Source organism: Suncus etruscus, chromosome 17, assembly GCF_024139225.1.
Source record: "Suncus etruscus isolate mSunEtr1 chromosome 17, mSunEtr1.pri.cur, whole genome shotgun sequence".
NCBI lineage: Eukaryota > Metazoa > Chordata > Mammalia > Eulipotyphla > Soricidae > Suncus > Suncus etruscus.
The window spans coordinates 68,416,449-68,430,955 of record NC_064864.1 but is presented as its reverse complement, the minus strand read 5'-3'; the positions used below and the strand labels follow the sequence as shown (position 1 = coordinate 68,430,955).

Sequence of the window (14,507 nt, the reverse complement as noted above, 5' to 3'; positions counted from 1 at the left end):
GGAAGGCACTTGCCTTGCATGCTGCTGACTTGGATTCAATCCCTGGCGCATTGGGTTCCCCAAGCCCAACTAGCAGCGACTCCTGAGCACAGAGCCAGGAGTAAAGCTTGCGCACCACCGGGTGTGGCTCCAAAACAAAACAAGACAAAACATAACGGTGCAAGTGGCAATTGTTGCCTATTCGGTGAGAATAGTTGGGTGACATTGTGAGCACTTAAGGCACCGGCTAACCTGAGTTTGTCTCTAATCCTCTCCTCAGTCCCTGGAGCAGAGCTGTTCTTTTTTATTTTTTTGGTTTTTGGGCCACACCCGGCGGTGCTCAGGGGTTACTCCTGGCTGTCTGCTCAGAAATAGCTCCTGGCAGGCACGGGGGACCATATGGGACACCGGGATTCGAACCAACCACCTTTGGTCCTGGATCAGCTGCTTGCAAGGCAAACGCCACTGTGCTATCTCTCCGGGCCCAGCAGAGCTGTTCTTGACCATTGTTTATTTTTCATGTTTTAATCATGATGGGCCATTAGCATAAGGACTGGTTCCATGGAGAATGTGCTGTGTTGAGGATAATTAATCAGCTTGTCATTGTCTGTCCCTCATCTGTATCTGTGGCTGTAATGGGAAGCATTTTGGGGGTGCATTCTCAGGGCAGGATTCTGCCCCATACAATGACTGGTTTGATAGGCCTCCAGTGTCAGTATGGGAGCCCACGTGGTGGGCGGCCGGCAGGGACAGGGTACAGGCATGTGGCTCAGATGCATCGCCTGCAGGGTGGAGAATCTCAGAAAGTGGGGAGCACTAAGGGGTCCAGTAGTTTTTGAGCCTCTGCAGAACAGGAATATGACTCAACCCCTCTCATTGGGAGGGATCTGCCCAGGTCCCCAAATTCCCCCACCCCACCTCAGACAGGAATAAACAGTGTTTTTGCCTCTTCGTGACTGCATCCCTGGGGGGCATAGTGGTATGGGGACATATGCCAGAGATGGGGGGGCAGAGGATGGAGATAGAGTGAGGTGGAGTGAAGCTGGCTTGGGTGCATCATCTCGAGTGCGCATGGATACGTTTCTTGGCTCTCTGGGCTCCTCACGTTCCCCACCATCTTCCAGGGCTCAGAGCTGGGGGGCTGGTCTCTGGGGCGCTGGACACATGATGGTATCGACATCAACAACAACTTCCCAGACCTCAACACGCTGCTGTGGGAGGCGGAGGCGCGCCGGGGTCTCCCCAGGAAGATGCCCAATCACCACATCGCCATCCCTGAGTGGTTCCTGTCAGAGAATGCCACGGTGAGTCTCAGAGTGTCCCCTTGGCGCCCACATTACGCCTTCTCCAGCCAAGTGTCGGGGGGCTTGTTCCAGAAAAGATACTTCAGCCCAGATCCTCTGGAAATCCACCCCAGGCCAGGATCTCTCTCTTTGGTCTGACTTGGCACTTCAAGGCTGTTTGCAATAGCTAATGCTGGGGCTGGAGCCATAACACAGTGGGGAGGACACTTGCTTTGCAGACAGCCATTGTGGATTCAATCCCTAGCATGCCATAGGGCCCTCTGACCCATATTACTAGGATTGATCTCTGAGCACTGAGCCCAGAGTCACTGAGCCCTGAGCACTGCCAGGTGTGCACCTGTATTCCAAAGGAAGCTATTTGTTTTTTTCTGGAGTTAAGAGGATCGAGAAAATGAATGAAAGCTTCACAATACATTGAGAAAACTTAGGGGCTAGGTTGATGTAAGCAAGCAGGGCATTTCCGTTGCATGTGATCAACTTGAGTTCAATCCCCAGCACCCTCTATAATTTCCTGAGCTCCACCAAGAGAGATCGTGTAGTGTAGAGCTAGGAGTAGGCCCTGAGTATAGCTGAGTGTGGCCCAGTCCCACAAAAAAGAGAGAGAGAGAGAGAGAGAGAGAGAAAGAAAGAAAGAAAGAAAGAAAAAAAAGAAAATTTAAACCAAAAAATATCATACTTTTCAAAATAGTGAGTCAAAAAAAATCATACTGGCAACTGAAAAAATAGAACTAACTGCTAGTGGGAGCAATACATGTCAAAATGAGTAAAAGGCCTCAACACAGATTTTTTGGCATGTGTGTTCCTTGGTTTATGTCATGAAGAAGAAAAAGAAACCTGAAAATTAACTCAAATAGCAAAAGAGCAACCAGAAGGTACCCTCCAAATAAAGAGACCTTGATTTTTGTTTGTTTGTTTTTGGACCACACCTGACAGTGTTCAAGGATTACTACTGACTCTGTGCTCAGAAATTACTCCTGACTCAGGGGACCATATAGAATCCTGGGGATCCAACCTGGGTCAGTCCCATGCAAGGCAAAAGCATTCCCCACGGTACTAATGCCCCAGCTTCAAGATATCTTGATTTTTAAAACATGAGTAGAAATTAGGGCAGTGCTAGAATACAAAGAAAACAAGTGATTTTCATAGAGAAAGAAGCAGTTGATAATATCTAAGCATCATGTGCCATAAATCGTTCCAGTGAAACTTTGACCAGTCTGAAGCATGGTGAGAAGGCTTTAGTCAGCAAGTCCATGATGAGTTAATTGTGGCTGTATTCAAATTAGAAAGTCTTCTCTCGAGAGATTCTGGAATCCAGAAGAGAAGCTAAAATCTGAGAGCAGCCTATTTGCCCTGGAATATGAGCTCTCAAAACTATAAGGAAGAGCAAGAAAAGCAGAAGCCTCATTTGAGACAGAGATGCCAGGTATGGAAGATCATGAGAAGATGCGGAGGTCTCTGGACATGAGAGGTGTTGGCTCAGGGAAGGATATCTGATTCTTAATGCCAGACAAAAGGAAGGAATTTGTGTACAAAATGCAAAAGGGGGCCTGGAGCTGGGGAGGGGGGCGGAAGAAAAAGAAAGCTGCTGGGTGGAAGTTCACACGGCCCCCAGTGACCTTGAAGATGGGGCATTATAGGTGGAGCGTTTGCATTTCCTACTTTTGCTGGCACAAGCAAGCCCAAGTCTGCTGAGCCGTGCAAAGCGGGTGCTGCTCATTAGAGCAGAAACTAAGGATGCCCGGGAGACAGGCCTCGCTGCAGGAAGGAGGCATGCTGCTCATCGTGGGCAGAGACTGAAGGCTGCAGGACAGTCATTGGCAACAGCACAGTGGCTCAGAAGCCTGAGAGAGGGAGACAGAGGAGAGAAATAGAAGAGAGGAGAAAGAGAAAAGTGGAGAGAGGAAGAGAAAAGAAAGGAGAGAGGGAGACGGGTGACAGAGAAGAGAGGAGAGAGAAGAAAGGGAATGGGGAGGGGAGAGAATGGGCCTTGGGGATTGGTGAGAGGCAGAGAATGGATCAGGGCAGGAATGTGATGAATCAGAAATTGGTCATAATATGGGGCTCCTGGGGGTTTAGTTTATCCAAACATCCCAGGGTAACCAGAGAGATAGTACAGCAGGGAAGGATATTGCCTTGCACTCGGCAAACTCAGGTTCAATACCCAGTTCTGATCATTATCCCCTGAGCCTTTCAGGAGTGATCTCTGAGCTCAAAGCCAGGACTAAGCCCTGAGTCCCTTTCCCACCACCACCCCAAAAATAAAACATGTGAGCTGCTGAGGCAGCATGATCAGTCAATCCAGGATCCTAGGAGTATTGAAAAACCCAACTCCAAGCCCACGGAACTCTAGGCATCTGGATATTCCTGAGCCAGATATCTGCCCTGCTGCTGCTGCTCAGTCACTTCCATGGCATCTCTTTTCTCTTTCCTCTGATTAGCACATTACCTTGAAATCATCTCTCAAGGGTCTGGGGACTTAGACTAGCCCCTGAACTCATAGCTCATCTTTCCCCATAGTGAGCTCAGGGTCTGCTTTTAGCTTCTCCCCTTGTTGATTTTCTTTCCTACTCTTTAAACTTCGTTAAAGTTAAAAAAAATTTGTTGATGGGCCCAGAGAGATAGCACAGCGGTGTTTGCCTTGCAAGCAGCCGATCCAGGACCAAAGGTGGTTGGTTCGCATCCCGGTGTCCCATATGGTCCCCCGTGCCTGCCAGGAGCTATTTCTGAGCAGATAGCCAGGAGTAACCCCTGAGCACCGCCGGGTGTGACCCAAACAAAACAAAACAAAACAAAATTTGTTGACCTGGGTTGAAGCAATAGTACAACCAGGGTGGGCATTGGCCTTGCATGTGGCTGATCCAGGTTCAATCCCTGGCACCGCAGATGCTGTTCTTTCTCTTTGCTTCTCCTGGTTGCCCACAAAGTCCACTTCCCTCAGGATGAACCTCCACTCCACGGATCATGGGGGTCTCCCCTGAGGTTAGCTCCAGAGACGGTGTCACCCCTTGCCCTGGTTCTGGGTGTCAAAGGTATATCCCAGCCTAATTCTTCGCAGGTGGCTGTGGAGACCCGTGCGGTCATCGCCTGGTTGGAGAAGATACCCTTTGTGCTGGGTGGCAACCTGCAGGGGGGCGAGCTGGTGGTAGCATACCCCTATGACATGGCGCAGTCGGCCCAGAAACCACAGGAGCAGAGCCCCACACCCGACGACCCCGTATTTCGATGGCTGTCCTATGCATATGCCTCCACACACCGCCAGATGAGTGACGCCCGGCGGCGGGTGTGCCACACCGAGGACTTCCAGAAGGAGGATGGCACCATCAATGGGGCCTCCTGGCACACGGTAGCTGGAAGTGAGTCTCTGCTAGCACCTCTCCCCGAAAGACCTCCTGCTAACTTGCATCAGGGGCATGAGTCTGGCCTAGTATGTGTTCTCTGCGGGTTCCCCCATCCCTGTCATTCAGCAGTCTTAGATGTCTAAACTTTGTGTTTGTGTGTGTGTGGGGGAAGGGTGGGTATGAACCACACCCCACAGTGCTCAGGGCTGCCTCCTGGCGCTGAGTTTAAGGATCACCCCTGCTGGTGCTTGGAGTGCTCCTGTGGTTCCTGGGATTGAAATATACTTGGCTGCCTGCCCTTAAGGTGAGTGCCTTCCCTCCTGCTCTATCTCTGGCTTTGCTCCCTGTTTATAAATTAGGTCACTGGGGGTATGGGAGGCCCCTGCATCTCTACTCCTTTCAACATCCACGCTCAGCTTCTGAGCTGTTTGGGTTGAGAGAGTCGAGACAGGTAAACACTGATGGAAAATAACAGGTCCCAAAGCATGGGCCAGAGGTTGGCGGTGTGTGTGTGTGTGTGTGTGTGTGTGTGTGTGTGTGTGTGTGTGTGTGTGTGTGTGTGTGCTATTCCCAGGGGAGCAAGGTCCCCAAGGCAGGCAGTGACACTGAACCTAGGTATGGGATGCCACACGGCCCCTCCTGCAGTCCTGGGCTCCTCCCCCGGCAGGCCTCAATGACTTCAGCTACCTCCACACAAACTGCTTCGAGCTGTCCATCTACGTGGGCTGCGACAAGTTCCCACATGCCAGCCAGCTGCCTGATGAGTGGGAGAACAACCGGGAGTCTCTCATCGTCTTCATGGAGCAGGTAGGGAGGGTTCTAGAAGCCATATAGCCACCCAGTGCTCAGGCCCTGAGCATGCCCTGTGTCCATACCTGCAGTGTAGGTGGGAGGGACATCGTCTGCCTGCCCCTGATTGGATCCCCTTGAAGGGGACCCAGTTCATTGCACTTACTGGGTGGGGAGAAAGACTTTGCTGGGGTGCTCAGAGGCTGCTCTGCAGAGAGGGGGTGATAACAAGCCCCGGTCTCTTGCATAAGTCTGCTGGGCTGTAGGAGGGAAAGTATTTGGAGGGATGGTCAGCGTTGGGAGAGCAAAATGGACTGGCTTGTGGGTTGATTCCAGGTTGGCACCTTTCTTTGGCTGCTGGCAGACAGGTGGTCTTTCCTCGGTGTCCACAATTTTCCCTGCTCTGATGACACCAGTCTGATAGAATTGAGTTTTGTCTAAAAGATGGAATGTGGCATCAGATAAGAGATGGGGAAAAAGAGGCACCAGTTTTAGCCACTGACCATGGCCCATCAATGGAAGGGGCCTGTGAGCCAAGTGTATTTTGTAGAAACCTGGACTCTTTTGCAGGTTAGTCAACATAGCCTAGGAAATGGTTAACTCACATGCTTGGAGGGCCAAGAATGGAGCTAAGTGGTCAGAGCTCTAAGTTAAATATCTGGTATAATTAAACAAAACCAAATCCCACCACACTGACTCCAGAGACTTTCTTCTCCCCTGTTTTCTGGCAACCACTCTCCTCACCCCGCGAAATTTGGCTTTCACTGGCTTTTTTTCTTTAATAATCCTATTTTTATACTTCTGGAATATCTTCACTCAGGTAGATTTTCTGGTGCCTGGGCCAGAAGTTTAGATTAAAATCCAGACAGAGTCAGGCCAGCTTTGAGCCTGGGTACTGAAGGTGTGGATGGTCCTTGAGAAGTATGAGGTCTGGGCAGTGGGTGGGCACCCTGACTGACTCTCCCCTGTCCTCCGCAGGCCCATCGAGGCATCAAAGGCCTGGTTCGGGACTTAGCCGGAAAAGGCATCGCAGGTGCTGTGATCTCTGTGGAAGGGGTCAACCATGATGTCCGGACAGGTATCTATGCAAACACAAGCTGTCTAGCAGTAGGGCCAGCATTCCTGCGCTGCCTCACTTGGAATCAGACCATGATCAAAGGGCCTGAAAGTTAGTCCTGAGGTTATGGTGCTTGCCTTGCATGCAGCTAACCTGAGTTTAATCCCTGGCACCACATATGCACCCCATCACTTCCAAACCCCCAAGGAATAATTCCAACAGGAATAAACTCAGAGCACAGCTGAGAATGGCCCAAAAACCAAACACATGAAAAGATCATGAAGTGAGTTTCCAGAAACTTCTCCCATGATGACCTCTTCCTTCCAGCTTCCCAATGAAGTTGGTAGAGCTTGTGGCCAGGGTCCACACACAGGTGTCTTCAGAAAGCAAGTATTTGGGATCTGGGCATGTAATTCCAGGGTAAAGTACCTGCCTGATCCTAGTGCTCTGGGGGCCCAGTCTTGCCAGATGGAACCTTGTGGCTCCTGAGCATCACGAGGTGTCCTGTCACCATTTTCTCCCTAGTCTGGGCACAGGAAGTCTGGATCCCAGACATTAAAGTATACTTCTCCAGGATGTCCTAGAGACATCAGTTCCCTGACCTTCCTTGTACCTGCCACCTCCTCCTGAGAGTCTTCCTCTTCTACTTAGGTCAGGAGATTTAGGGTTTCCCTATCCATGCCTCTCAGGACCCCCTTCCCTTCTCCGTAGCCTTGACAGAATCTACAAAGGCCTTTTCCTCGAGGAAGGGGCTGCCTCATTCCACTCACTGAGATCCCACCTCTGGTGACCATCACTCAGGTCACTTGGTACAGAAGCTGCTGCCTAGCCTGCCTTGGGCTGTGCCTGACCTGGGAGGTGCCCAGGACATGAGCAAGTCAACCCTGTGCACTCAGCCTGCTACCCCATCTCTTCCCTTCCATGGTCCTGGCCAGGGATGCTTTCCTGCCTCCCTTCACTGAAATTCCTCCTTCACACTGAGATGTGCATTGTGAGCTGAACCTTCAGGCTCTTCTCACTGAGGACTGTAAGGTCCAGCCCTGCCAGGGGCTTGTACCCTGGACCTCACCAGGTGGTCCCACAAATACAGCCATGAATGAGCTGGGCACATTCTTTGGAACTGAGCAGCTGCTCAGTAGAAACCTGTGTAGAAACACAGGTTAGGATTGTGGGAGACGCTGACCAGAAGCTCTGCTCTGCTGAGGAGTTTGGAGCACAGGCATCTGCCCTATTTCTCACCACCCCCCCCAGGTCTCTGTCACCAGGTCCCCTGTGCCACCTCTGCTCTACCACACTGGGCTTTTGTCTGAGCCTCTGTGAGCTGACAGGCCTAAGGTCAGAGTCCCCAGAGGACTCAGTCCAAGAAAACGACACAGCTGCGATGTAGCTTGGAGGCAGTTCTACAAGGCCCATCTCTGTCTTCCTAGCCCAAGCTCTCAACACTACTTGGCCACCAGGAGTGGCTATTAGTGTGACCTGGGTGGTCTTGTCTGTGTATCTGCTGTTTCTGCTGTCCTCCCCGCCAGGCGACCCAGGGGGGCAGGAACCAGGCTCACAGGCCTCTGAGCTCCAGGAAGTGGGTGAGCCCAGTGATGCCCGGTGGGCAGGTATGGCAGAGAGAGAACAGTAGGCTGAGGGACCCGCTGGGGAAGGCCTGGCATGAGGTTGGAGCAGGGATGGTGCACTGAGTGCAGATAGAGGATCTGCTGTTTCAGGACAGGGAGTTTTCCCGTTACAGTGTTCATGTCCTATGAACAGGACAGACTCCCCACAGTCATGATGGTTCCTCTGACATGGCTCTTGGCTGGTGGTTTTATCATTTATGTATTTGTGTTCACACTTTGAGTTCTGAAATACAAAATCAGTGCATCAGGGCTGGAGAGGTAGGACAGCAGGTGGAGCGCTTGCTTGCATGCAGCCAATCTGGGTTTGATCCTGGCACTACATGGAGAGTTCCAGGAGCACAGCCAGGAGTGATCCTTGAGCACTCTGAGAGCCACAAGGAAGCCCTGAGCACTGACTGCCAGGAGTGATCCTTGAACACAGCCCCAAACAAAGTGCTAACAACCCTCCACCCATTTTAAAACTTTAATTATTACAATTTAGATGAGCTGTCTCCTAGGGCACCAGGACCAGATAAAGGAGTCAACCAGGGCACAGAGGATGGAGGGGCACAGGGCTAGGAGGGGGCCCTCTGGTTTGGGGTACCTCGAGGTTCTGTGCAGACATGTTCAAGTCAACCAACATGAATTTCTCCTCTGTTCCCTTGTCACCCCCATAGAGGTTCTGGGGGTCCTCTTGGGAGGTTGAGGTTCCCCCATGAGGAGGGGTCCCCTTTGGAGGTCCCCAGCAGGTGTGACTGCTCCAGGCTGTGACCCCGCTCAGGGCTGAGATAGGGACGTCAGTTGGCTGCCGACAGATGCAGTTTTTCTTGGTGACTCACCCTAAGGGATCCCAGTGCTGTACCCCCCACATCATCTTTCATAAGACAGGGGGCCTTGATCCAAACACTGACTGAGTGTCTCTAGGGCTCCAGTCCCAAGCACTTCCTTCACCATGCTCAGACCCTCATAGTCCTACCTGGGAGCCTGAGCAGTGCTGAGGTGGCCCCATTCCCAATGTCTTCTATATTTCAAGCCTGGCTGAGGGCTGTTGAAGTGTGGAGGGGGGGTACACAGGGTTTTTGAAGACATTTTGTGGTGGCACCAGTCTTCTGGGGGCTGGGGCTCAGGAATCGGGGTGCATGCCAGTCCCAGTGACAGGAACCCACTGTTAATTTCCCCAACTCTGCCCACCCAAGTCAGATTCCAAAGAGGAAACATTTGGGTTTCCAAACATGGCGTGGGTTGCCCAGATGGGGTTCAGTCATGGTCTGGGGGTCTGGGTTCCAATGTGCCAGCAGTGGTCTGCCTCAGCACAGCATTTCTACAAACCTCCACTTTCAGAGCTCACGCATTGTTCTAGACCTCCCAAGGAAGACTGAGTGATGTTAGGGATCCAACTGGATCAGCCACATGCAAGATAAGCACTTTTAATTTGTTTAGCTCTGGGGCCACACCCGATGATGCTCACAGATTATTTGACTCTGCACTCGGGAAATTCTTCTGGTAGTGCCTGGGAGATCCTATGGGATGCTGGGGATCAAACCTGGGGCAGCTGCGTGCAAGGCAAATGCCCCACTTGCTTTGATATTATCCCTTCAGCCCCAAGAAAGGCATTTTAATTTTCGTTTAATTTTCTGTCTTCTCTCTCCTCTCCCATTTAATTCTCTCTCCTCTCCCTACCCTCTCTTTCCTCTCTCCCTCTGCATCTCCCTCTCTCTCTCTCTCTGCCTCTCCCTACCCCCCATCTCTCCCTCCCTCCCTCCCTCTCTCTATCTCCCCTCTCTCCTCTCTCCTCCCTCAGCCGTTGACGGGGATTACTGGCGTCTCCTGAACCCCGGAGAATACGTGGTCACAGCCAGGGCTGAAGGCTTCACTTCCTCCACCAAGAACTGCCCAGTGGGCTTTGACATGGGTGCCACGCGCTGCGACTTCACGCTCGCCAAGACAAACCTGGCCCGGATCCGCGAGATCATGGAACGTTTCGGAAAGCTGCCGCTCAGTCCGCCAGCCCCACCTCAGCCAAGGCTCCTCCAGCTGCGGGGAAGGAGGCGGCGCAGGCGCCAGCGTGTTAGCCACCCACACGCCTGAGATGGGACCCTTGCCCCTGAGGGGCCTACTGGCCTGTGCAGGAGGCCGTCACCCCAATCTCCTGATTGCCGGAGGCTGGGAGAGTGTTTAGCTTATGAGGCTGGTTCTCTCATTTCTTTCCTTGGTTCCCTTCTAGTTGCACAGTGCAGATGGACAAGAAAGGCAGACAGAGAAAAGGCTGAGCAGGGTGAGGAGTCAGCCTGTTTGTCTGTGCCCAGGCTGGTCTTCCTCCTGCTGCACAGAAAGGGTCTCCTGTTCCTTCTACCCCATCCAGACCTGCTCCTGGTTCGTCTGAGTATCCCCAACCCCCTGCTCTGGGGCTTCCCCAGCCACTGGGTTTTCTGAGAGGGCACCTCGCACCTTGCACTCAGTAACAGGGAGCAGGACTCAGGGTTGCGGGTCCTCAAGAGCCTGCATGCAGGCTGGATCCAGAGACACAACCCAGCTCCTTGCTGGTCAGTAGCCAGGGGATTCCTTGGACGAGGGAGTGGGAGGTGCCAGTCCTTTGAGGGCCCTTGCTTTTTCAGGCTTAGTCCATCCATCCATTGCCATAAGCCCTTGGCAGGCAGCTGGCCATGCTGGGGATCCACCCAGCATGTGTGGCAAGGCCAGAGCTTCTAGCTTAGACTCACATTCCTGGGGTGTGGACAGTCACTTTCAGAGCATGACCAGGAGCAGGAATTAAGTGACCACTCGAGAAATGCTTGCAGATTCTGCTTTTTATTCCTGACATGGCCTCATGGGCCCGGAAAGGGAGAGAGAGAAATAAAACAAATGGGAAGAGCCTGGGGCTGTGTGATTCTCCTGATTCTCCTGGGGCACCATACCCTGCCCTACTAAACTGCCAACCTCCTGGGGTCCTGCTAAGGGAGGGGTCCTCTACACCCTGCTCCACATAGCTGCAGGGAGGTGGAGACTATTATTCCATGTTCCAGGTGGGAAAACCAAGGCTTTGAACCTGCAGTTGTAAATAACCAGACAACTGACTTGGGCTTTGTCAAAAGTAGCAGCTATAATGAAAGTGATTGTCTTGCTCTAGTCCTGGAACACTGAGAGGTGGAGGACACATGTTGGAGATGCAGAGTCTGGGAGCTGGAGCAGGTCTCCCGGACTTCAAGAGGCAGCTTGTAGACTTCCTGTCCTGTGCTGCCCCTCTGACTTACACTCTTGCCTAAGACTTCTTGTCTAAATCTATTCCCTCACTTCCTGTCCACTGCCACCTTGGACCTCTTGCCCCAAAACCCTCATTGTCAGGCTCCAGATGAACAAGGGGACACAGAAGATGACATGTCCTTTGGGTCTTTTCCTCTTGAGAAGTCCAAAGACCCCAGGACATTGGGATTGGTACTGGGCCTTCTGCTGAGGCATAATAGAAAGCACATCTGAGGTACAGAGCAGTCAAGACAGGAATCGGGGTATGTCTCTGTTTGGGGGTGGGCCGGGTAGTGGGGGATGAGACTTAAGGCAGGGGGTGGGCAGGCCTGAGCTAGATATGGTGGCTGCTTTGGAATATGTGGACAATGCCCAATACCAATCTCATCTTGGTCAGTTTTTTCTCACCATCTCTAAAGTGGGGAGAGTGAACCCTGCCTCTAAGCTTGTTGGGGGGGCCCAGTCATCAAGGTTGACATATTTGGGACCTTTGGAACTTTCGACATCAGAGAGATGTAGAAATGAACACAGGCTATTTTCAGGGAAATTTCAAAGCACGTTAGAAAACATTCTGGCATTTTCTCCACAGTGGATCCAGTGGATTCGTTTTTCTCAACCCCAGAAAACTCAAAGCTGTTGTCAGTACAGTGTGTGTTGTTGACCACAGCAGCACTGCTCAGAGCTTCCCCTGTTCCCACAGGGTGACTGGCTTAGTGAAGGGCGGAGGACCCAGCATTGGGGAAGGTCCCAATATGAGAGGAAGCACAGCTACAACAGACCAGCTTGGAGAACAGCAGGCTTCGTGCAAACACTTCCTCACAAACACCTCACACTGATTGAGCTTGTCAGAAGGACGTAGAATAGGCAGAGCCAGAGAGGCAGAAAATAGATTTGTGATTGCCTAGGGCCAAGGGATGAGGAGATGGTGGGGAAGGGAGAGAGAGAGAGCTGGTAAACGATTTGGGTGTGATGAAAATGTTCCAAAATCAATTGTGATGATGGTTACTCTATTCTAAAAATAAAAAGCAAACCAACCAAACAAAAAACCCAATCCCCTTCTCCCCCAAAAAACCCATTAATTATCTTCTTTGAATGAGTAAACTGTGTGGTTGAGATAATATCTCAGTAGAGCTGGTTTTGAGAGAAAAAAAAAAGGATTAAATAGATATACTGAACAGCAGAGCTCTAGGTTAGACCTTGGTGACACAACCAAATTTCACAATTCTGTCTTGATAGAGGCAAGATGGTCCTACTGGAAGAATATGTAACTATGGCTGCTAATCCCTAATTATACAATGAACCACAGAGCTATGCCCAGTGAAAAGACTCAGAATGTCTGAAGGTATCTGAAAAAAAGGCAGAGCCAGTTCTCTTCCTAAGTCTGCCCCTTATCAGCTTATTCATGTTCTGGAATAAAGGAGCACTTTCCTTGAGACTATTTCCACCCATCCCTATGGATAAAAAATGGGATGCAAGGGACCAAACCTGACCAGTCCCAAGCAGTTTTAAAGGGGCATGGAAAGAGAAAACAAGCAGGAAATACATCCCGAGTGGGTGGGATCCCAGTATAAATAACCAATGATGTTTCAGTTTTTGTACCTTTGTAACTAGACTGATGAACACGCATTAGAAACAGACTAGCCAGAGGCCATATTTTTCACCATCCTGTTAGTCTCTGGACAAGTCAGGTGTCCGGGGCAGAGCCTTGCAGGTCACCTTCATCTTTGGGCTGTGCAAGATGTTATAATGGTGGTTATTTGGGGGCCCATCTCATCAAGTCTAGCCTAGTGACATTCTGTTCACTTATTGCCTCACGGAAACTTCCTTATGTTTCTGTTGAAGTAGTACTAAGATATTATTCAGAGTCAGAGATTCATGGTTCTTTTCAAATGGGTTCACAAGCATTTTTCAATAAAGCAATTTGCACCTCTGTTTCAATTTCCAACAAATAGACACCCCCCAAAAAAAAGTTCTATTGGAAACCCAAAGCTCTTCATGAGCCTGAATAAATTTTGAGGTTTGAGGTGTATGGAGACGACCAACTCAAAGCCCTCGAGAACTGTGATTTGAAGGGTGTCACTACTGTTGCTTTGAACAACAGAATCATGTCCATAGCTGTTTATTTTTCATTGTTACTTCTAGAATAGACCCAATCACTTAGACCAATGATGATTTCATTTGAGTAAATAAAAGGGGTCTCTTTCACCCATAATACTGGGATGGCGGGTTGAGAACTTCTGCTGCTGGATTTATGTGGCAACTCTGGATTTCCCTTGGAAAAAATCTCCAAAAGTAGGAAAAATTGTTTCATGTTTCTGAATATAGCCCAAGATATTAAAAAAAAACAAGAAGAAAAGAGTTATGAATTTTAACTTCTGCATTAGCCGTCAATACTGTTGTCTCATCAGTGATCCAGGCCCCCAATATTTAGCCATTAATTAATAAATTGATTATTAGTCTAAGAGATTCAATTTGTACAAGGACTTAGGAATTATATTCAACCTGACACAGGGTAAAACTCTTGAAATATGGGCAGTCAGCATTTAATTCAGTCTAGTGGAACACAAACACACCCGTTTTGGACCATTATTAACTCATGGGTGCTTACTTGACGAGCTTTTAAAAGTAAATAAATTTTAGTAAGAGTATACGTGGCAGAAAGCAATGTAAGGTGTATCATGACTTATGTAAGCAAGCAGGACTAAATGATGTGAGTCACGGCATTTTTCATTCAGTCAAAATGATCTAGTGAGTCCCCAAGAGTTGCCTTGACTGTGAATTCCTAAAGGGCATCTCAGTGGGCGGCATAAACACTGTTAAAGGAATCTGAGTTTAATGACCTTTTCAGTAGTTGAGGAAATCATTCTTCTGAGTTTCATGGTCCCTGTGGATGTGATCAGAACTCTGCACCATTAAGATTTGGCCGTTTGATGGATAATACCCTCTGGAGACAGAAGTGTGTCAAATGCAGAGGAAATGGCCATCTCCCCCTGCCCTCCTCTCTCTCTCTCTCTCTGTCTCTCTGTCTCTCTGTCTCTCTCTGTCTCTCTCTGTCTCTTTCTCTCTCTCTCTCTCTCTCTCTCTCTCTCACACACACACACACACACACACACACACACACACAGTTTTGAGGTTGGTAAAGAGCTAAAGGCTTCCATTCTATCACCCCAGTGGCTGGTCACACCCCCGGGGCTGA

General features: G+C 50.2%; 1 protein-coding gene across 1 annotated transcript in view; it reads left to right on the top strand.

The window, feature by feature from the left end:
• CPXM2 (carboxypeptidase X, M14 family member 2) overlaps nt 1–10,771 on the top strand; it is a 50,020-nt gene extending 39,249 nt beyond the window's left edge. Inside the window, exons 10-14 of the mRNA XM_049764439.1 lie at nt 1,104–1,283; nt 4,339–4,636; nt 5,289–5,428; nt 6,389–6,488; nt 9,873–10,771. Coding sequence (XP_049620396.1) covers nt 1,104–1,283; nt 4,339–4,636; nt 5,289–5,428; nt 6,389–6,488; nt 9,873–10,159 — 1,005 coding nt within the window. The 3' untranslated portion in view covers nt 10,160–10,771. The remainder of the gene's footprint in view (nt 1–1,103; nt 1,284–4,338; nt 4,637–5,288; nt 5,429–6,388; nt 6,489–9,872) is intronic.
• The last annotated feature ends 3,736 nt before the right edge of the window (nt 10,772–14,507 follow it).